At 40.1% G+C, this 9,064-nt stretch overlaps 1 protein-coding gene across 2 annotated transcripts in view; it reads right to left on the bottom strand.

The window, feature by feature from the left end:
* rcor3 (REST corepressor 3) overlaps window positions 1–7,534 on the bottom strand; it is a 36,064-nt gene extending 28,530 nt beyond the window's left edge. Inside the window, exons 1-4 of one of the 2 annotated variants that reach the window (XM_017439994.3) lie at window positions 7,148–7,534; window positions 6,991–7,047; window positions 1,460–1,537; window positions 1,324–1,376 (exon numbers count right to left, since the gene is read on the bottom strand). In XM_017439994.3, the coding sequence (XP_017295483.1) occupies window positions 1,324–1,376; window positions 1,460–1,537; window positions 6,991–7,047; window positions 7,148–7,271 (312 nt within the window). In that variant the 5' untranslated portion in view covers window positions 7,272–7,534. The remainder of the gene's footprint in view (window positions 1–1,323; window positions 1,377–1,459; window positions 1,538–6,990; window positions 7,048–7,147) is intronic. The other variant, XM_017439995.3, reaches the window with a different exon arrangement.
* Window positions 7,535–9,064: the final 1,530 nt, after the last annotated feature.

The raw sequence follows: 9,064 nt of genomic DNA, 5'->3' as shown, positions 1-9,064 counted from the left end.
TTTGGAATATGTTTAGACCTCCAAATTAGCGTTTTAAGAACGCAAAGAATCGTAATAATAAGAAACATAGCAGATCCAATAGGCCTTCGCAGCGCTGTCGCTGCTCGGGCCTAATAATAATAAGAAACATAGCAGATCCAATAGGCCTTCGCAGCGCTGTCGCTGCTCGGGCCTAATAAAACACTTGACACTTATTCTTCAGAATGAATCTTTGCTGTTTCGACATTTAAATCCTGTGTCTGGGTGGTCGCCGAAAAGCGTACAGTAAGGTTGGGTGATATGTAAAATTTTTTCAACCGATATTTGTCAGTCCAACAAATGACGATGGGTGACATATTACCCCAGGTGATGTCTGGACTTTTTTTGTCATCTCAAATAGCAGAAAATATCTGGTCATACCAGCAACAAGCACAGCTTTGGAACGCGTCTTTAGCCCCGCTGGTAATGTCGTGAACAACCTGCGCACCCTGCTGAAACCTGATAAGGTGAACATGCTTGTTTTCTTGTCAAAGAAGGTAGAAGCCCTTTATCTTCTTCTGATTCAGAGACATTGTAGTTTTTAGAAATATTCAGTAATTTATTTATTTTATATGCGCCAAATCGCTCAGTAGAAGACTAAAAACAGCAACAAAGATTTTTTTAATGGAAGCGCACACGTTCTCTGCTGGAGGACTTCATTTTTGTTGTTTAGTTTTTGTTTAATTTTATATTTGTTGTTATTTGTTTATAAACAAATGTAGGCTTCAAAAATTATTATATAATATCTTAACCCAAACTGGGGAAATAATACAAATATACAGATATTAATATAGTGTATAAAACGAAGTGAGGGGGAGGAGAAAATAACCAATTCCAAACTGTTGCAAGCTAAATTGTCAACATCATAAAATCACCAATTCTAAAAAGTATAACTCAGCATGGCAGAAATATTAGAACCACACACCAAACTTAGCTTCTATTGCACAGACTTATTAAAGGAACATTTCAGGCCACTGCCCTTATTCAGACCAACAGACCTCAAGTATAAAGTCACCATCTTTAAAGACTCATAAATAATTAACATGTCAAACACCTGTTTAAAACGATGGCAACTATGTACTTAGAGTTTGTTAGTCTGAAGTAGGGAAGTGGCCTGAAACGTCATTTAAATAAGTTTGTTGTGCAAATGTACTCGTTATTTTTTTCATTTACTTATGTTTTTTTTTTTATAACACCACCTACAGAACTGGCATCAGAACCCATTTATCCCTACAAACCAGTTTCTATATTTGTATACAATGAAGAAGATAAAATTGGACCGGATGGAGCTACGCAGGGACCCACCTGCTCCAAGTTGTATCCATGTTTCTCCTTAGCTATAGCGATGTATTCATCCACTGTGGAGGGAAGGACTCATTTTAATAAAGTTTGGTCAAATGAATAGGGACAGTACTAGAGATGTCACAACAGGTTTACTTACATTTGGAGTCAACAATAGAGTGATATGGAGACCAGACCAGCATCCCTCCGCTGTCTTTATCTGTGTACTTAGTAGAACCTGAAAGTGGACAAATATTACACACACACACATAGTTTATTTATCCCTGACAGGAAATTCAAATGTCCAGCAGATTATTTTAGAAAACTAGATCTAATGCAACACTGTTTAAAATAACAACAAACCTTTGAAATAATCTAAGCTATATTGTGATGTATGAACCGTAAAAGAAGTATGAAGAGAACCAAACAAGAGAAATGTTAAAGCTACTGCCAGTGGCGCATTATGGTCACGTGTCTGTCACTCCCTGACTGCCAAGTTATTGGGAGGCAAAAACTGACTGAAAAGTAAACCTTAAACAGTTACTGTGTGAAAACTCCTCTTGTCATCAGTGTGTTTTATTGTTTTTGTTAGTATGTCTAGGATCACCTACAGCCGACAGGATCTTTTCCCCATTGGATTACGGAGCAAACAATACGTAATTGAGAACTTTATATACATGCATATCATACCACTGGACATAGCCCAGAAACCGGGCTCCTCATGAATACTTATTCCAACAGGCAAGCAAAGGAGACAGTGAAATGAGAGGAAATAAAATCGGGGCTGCCGAGCTGGAATTCTGGCACAACTACGGAGAGAGTCACATAAACTGCCGCTACACAGCATTTTTCTCTCAAATGCCAGATCCCTCGCAAATAAGATGGAGGAGCTAAAGCTTCAGCTAGCAGCAAACAGACTTGTACGTGACTGTTGAATTTTGCTGATCACGAAGACCTGGCTCCACTCATCCATTCCGGACACAGCGACCGAGCTTGCAGGACGTACAGCACATAGACACGACAGGAGCTGTGACTCCGGTAAGAGCAGGGCAGGGGGGCTCTGTATCTATGTGAACAGCCGGTGCACAAATGCCACGGTTATTGACAGGCACTGCTCAGCAAACCTGGAATTTGTCACCATTAGATGCAGGACCTTGTACCTTCTGCATGAGTTTGCCAATGTCTTGCTGACTGCTGTGTACATTCCACCCGGTGCTAACACTAGTATGGCTCTTAGCCACTTGGACAGTGCTCTCAGCCAGCAACAGAACAACCACCCAGAGGCAGCGCATGTGATTGTGGGGTCTTTAACCATGCTGATTAGAAAGTAGTGCTCCCTAAGTTCCACCAGCACATTTAATGTGCCACTAGCGGAGCTAAGACGCTGGATAAAGCCTACTCCAACATCAAACATTGATATAGGGCCACTCAGCTGCCCCATTTGGGCTTCCCTGATCACATCTCGCTGCTTCTTATTCTGGCATACAAATCGGTGAAGAAGCAAGCATCCCCCACACTGCAGACTGTGAAATCTTGGCCTGATGGTGCTACTCAGCAGTTGGACTGTTTAGCTAGCACGGACTGGGACATTTTCTGACACCAGGACCTGGAGGTATTCACCTCAGCAGTACTAGGCTACATCCAAGACTGTGTTAACACCATCACAATGAACAGGCACATCTGGGTGTTTCCTAACCAGAAGAACTAGGAGCTCAAGGAACTGCTGAGGGAGAGAAACAACACTTTCAGGTCCGGATACAGGAACCTGTACAGCTGTGCTCAAACCTCTCTGAAGAGAGGCATCAGAGAGGCCAAGGCAAACTACAAGCTGAGGATTGAGGAGGAATTCGGCAACAACGACTGCCAGCAGTTGTGTCAAGGGGTCCAGCACATCACCAACTTTACACCCAGCAACACCACCAAAATCTCTGGGGATGCTTCACCGGCAGAGGAGCTTAACCACTTCATTGCTCGTTTCGAGGCTGAATCATCAGCAGACCCCATACTGCAGCTGTCATCTCTTCCCAGCCAGACCATCACTATACAGGTACAGGAAGTAAGGAGAACCCTGAAGGCAGTGAACCCCCAAAAAGCTGCTGGGCCTGATGGTGTAACAGGGAGGGTGCTGAGGGACTGTGCATACCAGCTAGCTAGGAGTTTTACCAATATGTTTAATCAGTCCCTCACCCAGTGCTCCATTCCACCCTGCTTAAAGTCCTCCACCATCACCCCACTGCCAAAAAGGAACAACATTAACAGTTTCAATGACTATAGGCCAGTGGCACTAACCCCCATCATTATGAAGTGCTTTGAGAAACTGGTTCAAAGTCACATCACTTCATACCTGCTACCTACACTTGACCCCCACCAGTTTGCCTACAGAGCCAACCGGTCTACAGAGGATGCCATTGCTACCGCTCTACACACCACATTGACACACATGGAACAAAGTGGGAGCTACGTGAGGCTGCTCTTCCTGGACTTCAGCTTGGCTTTTAATACCCTTATTCTGAGCAGACTGATGAGCAAGCTGGGGGACTTGGGTCTCCCCCACAATATCTGCTGCTGGATCTTGGATTTTCTGACAGACGGCTCCCAGAGGGTGAAACAGGATCCCATCTATCCTCAGCACTGAGCACCAGTACTGGCTCTCCACAAGGCTGTGTGCTAAACCCCCTACTCCACACCCATGACTGTACCCCCACCCACCCAAACAATACCATCATTAAGTTTGCTGATGACAACACAGTGGTGGGGCCCATCTCTGGAGGAGATGACACTGCTTACCGTCCATTTTGCTCTACACAGTGCTCTAGCAGAGCTGGTACGCCTGTATCAGTACTTATCACAAAGATAATCAATCATGTCACAGGGAAAGGGTCAAAAGACATTGGACTCCTTTTTTTTCGAAGTCAGAGGAGTATGAAGTGCCAAAGTGGACAAAAGCTCTATGTACAGACCCGCGTGTGAGACCGAATGACCTGCGCACGCAAATGTATGACCCATGCACGAGAACTTGCGCAAGACAGTGAAAGACATTTTTTTAAGAAAACCCCCCCAAAATAAATCAAAAACCTATCTCAATGTAATGTATGTGAAAACATTTTTATAGATCCCCTCTTTTCTTTGTTTATTCTGTTTAAGTCAGTGAAGACAAGAGTTTCTTCTTGGTGTTATCAGGGTTTCCCCCAGAAAAGAGGCTAAGCCCGATGATAAGGTACCCCGGCCAACCGTTATTTAGTAAAACAAAAATGATTAAAGTTAACAGGAAAGTTGAAAATATGGCTATGGTTATGGTTATGTGATATTGTAAGATATTTGTGCCAAATATTTACACAACTACAGTTTTACAAAAGAAACTTTTGAAATACTTTTTTAAACAAAAATACAATTAAAATAAGTACAAATTGTTTGCACCTAATTTGAATCCTAATTTAAGTCACATTTACAAATAAATTAAATGAACATAAATGAAAAAGTGCAAACAAAGCACCAACACACGTCTCACTTCCAGGCCAATGAATAACAACAGAGAACTCTGACAAACAGACAGATGCTGTACTGTACTGTGCTTTTTGTGGCACAGGCTGCATGAGCTGAACGACCACGTGATGCGACACCGCACAGGGAATTTGCGCTGGGACTGGGACAGTGCAAATGCGTCACTGTTGGCATACGCACCCTCGTGCGGTGATCAACACGTCAAATATATATCTACCTGAAAGGTAGATCTGTACTTTTGGGGGTGCGGGTGGAAAAGAAAAAGTGCATAAAAAATTATGTATTTTACATTAAACAAGCGGAGCTTAGCCTGGCGGCGGGGGCAGTAAAGCCTGGCGGCCCACCAGGCTTATAATACACTGGGGTAAACCCTGGTTATTATACTAAAGACAGCAATCCTTGAACTTCTCTCACCTTCTTTGTGTACCACTTTTTTAGGGTCTTTATTGAAGCTCCTTGTATGACGTATAGGCAGTATGTGAGGAACGTGCGTATTGGCTCGCTCCCATCATCGAACAAGCATTGAGATGGCAACACAAAAAAGCAAAAATAACCGTAAATTGTATAATTACATTACACTGACTAAAATGAATTAACCAACCAATAATTAAAATGTAACATCTCTAATGTTTTTATGTTCTAGGCTTGTACTTATTTTAATTGTATTTTTATTTAAAATAGTATTACAAAAGTGCCTTTTTCGTAAAACTGTAGTTGTGTAAATATCTGACACAAATATCTAACAATATCACATACAGCCATATTTTCAACTTTCCTGTCAACTTTAACCATTTTTGTTTTTACTAAATCACAGTCGGCTGGTGATCAGCCGGCGCCACCTACCACTAGGATTAGCCTCTGTTCTGGGGGAAACCCTGCAATGCTTGGCTCCAACCCCTGTGAGAAAACCTTCAGCCAGTGCCTTGTGTCAAGAAGGGGCAGACGAAGCTGCTATGAGAACAAAATGACACAATTTTTGTCACACAACCATGTGAATGAGAGCCGACTTTGTGACTTCTCATGGAGTATGACAACAGCTTTATGCTATGATGTATATTTGTAAATGTACCAAAAAGAGTTGTGAGAATAAGAAGTGTTTGTTTGTGAAACAAACACTCAAAAGGTAGTATTTGATAGTATTTGTGACATTATCAGAACATCAGTGGAACATTCTGTAGAAAAATGTGTAAAAATCATAAAGCTTAAACTGTGGTTGTGTAAAAATCGTAAAAATATCAAAATAGAAGTACAGTCATGTAAAATCCAAATTTTTGTGACTTTTTAAATTTTAAATTATGTTTCTTCTGAGAAGCATGTCTGAGCTAAAGAGCTCCAAACAGGGCTAGGTTTCCTTCAGTTCTGACAAAACCTAACTGATCTCTATTCTTTTTGCTGACAAATTGGATTTACTTATTACGATGTTCTGCTACCAAAAGTCACAGCACACTATTCCCAGAAGAACATGCATGTTTTGGTGCATAAGGTGCATGTTTTATTTCCAACCTGTGCAATGAAATACAGGACAAAACTATTTCAGCAGAATCGTAAGAAGGATAAAAGTCATAATGGTGACTGGAGTGTGAGTGTGTGTACATGCACATGGCTGTAGTCCTGAACATTTTTTGCGTCATGGACCAGTTTCATACAGGACTTTCCAAATGTGAAAACATCTTCTTTTAGTTTTATTCAATTGTGCTAAGGTTACCTTGTAGGTTTCCTAGTACTTAACTACATAAAATCTTAATAACTACTATATACATACATATATGTGTGTGTGTGTGAGAAATACAAGTTTGCTGTTGATGTTAGAGAAAATATTGACCCTAATTTCTGAAATCGACTAATTGTTTTCCCCTCATTCACAGACTACAAAATGTTATGTTTGCCATTAGGCAGAACAGTTATTAGGATGACTGTGTTTAATATCGCACCACAATAATTCAATGTGTGTGGAAACCAATGAAGGCTCGGGGAAAAAAAACTGTTTAATAAGTTTAAGTCTAAGTGAACTTTTGTCCCAAGTTGTTAGTAAAAAGCCTTTTCCGTGTAGTTTGTGTTCACTGTATAAACTCTTTGTACCACAACAAAGTGATATAACCGTGTCTGGAACTCTTTGCAGCTTCAGGCTGAGGCTGAACATGGACCGAGGCTACCACCACTCGGCACTTCGTGAAACCAGTAAAACCTCACCCGGCTCAAACTCGGGGATGTTTGCCTGGTAGTCGGCTCCAACTCGCATCCCAACATCTGGAACACATGAACAGAACCCGGGAGTTATTTGTAGCTTAAATGAAGACCTTGAGAACACCGACAAGGGGAGCAAGATGGTAGTGTTCGAGGCTACTACCGTGTTCGTCGTCGCTGCCGCTTTCGTCGGAAAAATGTCCGTTAGAGGCGTTAGACGGACTCTTGGTGCCGTTTGAGCGCCCCTTTCCTAAATACTCCGAGCCTTTATCCATCATCCCAGGCATTTCTGCGAAGATTTGCACCGTTTCTGGACGCTGTGTCGCGGTCTAAGATGTCAGCTGGGATGGGACGGTTTCTTCTACTCGTCGCTACTCGCCGCAGCTGCAACCATGTCGCTGTAGCGCTTTTCTCTACCTTCCCACTGTGTTCAAACGCTCACTTTATGCTAAAACACAAAGAAAATAACAATTCTAACATTTGTTGTCCACTAACTATTCTGAAATATAAAAAGATATTGCCCTGAGAGAAATTTATTAGGTTTGAAACCCGGAATAACACGGGACTACATAACGTGGCGGAGGGCTTTTTAATGTAGGATCAAGCGGCAGTGCAGTTCGTGCTTCGGCTGTACATTATTGATAGTAGATTCTTCCGCAACCAATTTTTTTTATTTAAAATGAATGTATTATTTATTTAACTTAATTACAATTTAAATTAAACTAAAACAACCGAAAATATTACATAAAATACACGAAATAATAACTGTTTAAAGATAAATAAAGGCAAAATTAAACAAGAAAGTGAAAATAATATTTTGAAAATGCTTAAGTTTTGTACAATAAACTGTAGCATAATATTTTCTGATGCACACATAATATATCACGTTAAATGATAACAAATTATTTATTCTACAATTAAACAGTTATTGTAGTTTCTTTCTTAATAGTAACTCTTCTGCACCTACTCTCTTAAACCACAAGAGGGAAACAAAGCGCCACTACCTGATACCGTTAGGAACGCGCGCGCGCACACACACACGCACCCGCATATTTTTTTTAATTACTTTGAAGTTACCAAAACTAACTGCTATTTGGTCAATATTTTTATTATATTTATTCTGTTTAATAAAAACGGATTAAACGTGACATTCATTAAAACAATGCATATTACCCAACTGCCTTTTATGGCAGTTTTAAACTAATGTTGTTTTTTGTAGTGAAATGATGTTGTTGTAGATCAAACTTTAAAAATATTTTTTTTTGTGCAAACTTGTGATAAGCTTGTATTCATTGGAAATGACTGTCAGCTGCTACCACATTAAATTTTAGCTTAATATCTGTAAAATTCCCTGAGTCATTGCTGGTTTTGTTTTGGCTAAGGTCAACTAGCTGTGGCAGGCATTTTAAATCAGGCTGACTCCAAAAGTTAATCAGCTATAGATGTACAGCTAATGAGCTTCATATTTGTCAAAGCACAGAGAGGCAAAATGTTGATTTGATGAGCTATGACTGCTGTGATAAAATTACCAAGTGCTACAATTATTCTAACCTGACCAGAACATAACTGCTTTAAGTGCTTTACATGTCTGCTTAGTCTAACCAGAGCTCTGCTACCAGTGTCTGTAGTTCATTTTACTTCATAACATAGAGAAGAGTAAAATTAGGGAGGGAGATACAGCAACAAAAAAATGCACTTTTTTTACAGTGCTTTTTTCATTGGTTTTTAAAAGCTGATAATTTATTTATCGTTTTGCAAGTTAATAAACAGTGATGTTTTCCAGTCGGGATGTAATTGTTCGTATATAAGGGCAAGGAATGGTCCCTTGAACAGTGCTTGGTAACCTTGGACCCAAGTTTATATGCCCCTAAGTGATATACATTTTTATCTAGGATTTTTCTAAACAAACCACAGCAACATGTTAGGATTTACTTAATGAAAATATTATATAAACATTTACAAAACATTTATTTTCCAACCCCAAAAAATAATTACCTACAATGAGTTCTGGTTTTGATGTCAAAAATCTAAGCCTAGCAGAATTTATATTAGCACTTTTTATAAACCTGTGGGTATCTTG

Source organism: Kryptolebias marmoratus, linkage group LG6, assembly GCF_001649575.2.
Source record: "Kryptolebias marmoratus isolate JLee-2015 linkage group LG6, ASM164957v2, whole genome shotgun sequence".
In the NCBI taxonomy this organism is placed as follows: Eukaryota; Metazoa; Chordata; class Actinopteri; order Cyprinodontiformes; family Rivulidae; genus Kryptolebias; species Kryptolebias marmoratus.
The sequence above is the reverse complement of the archived record's forward strand: the minus strand, read 5'-3'. Positions and strand labels throughout refer to the sequence as shown.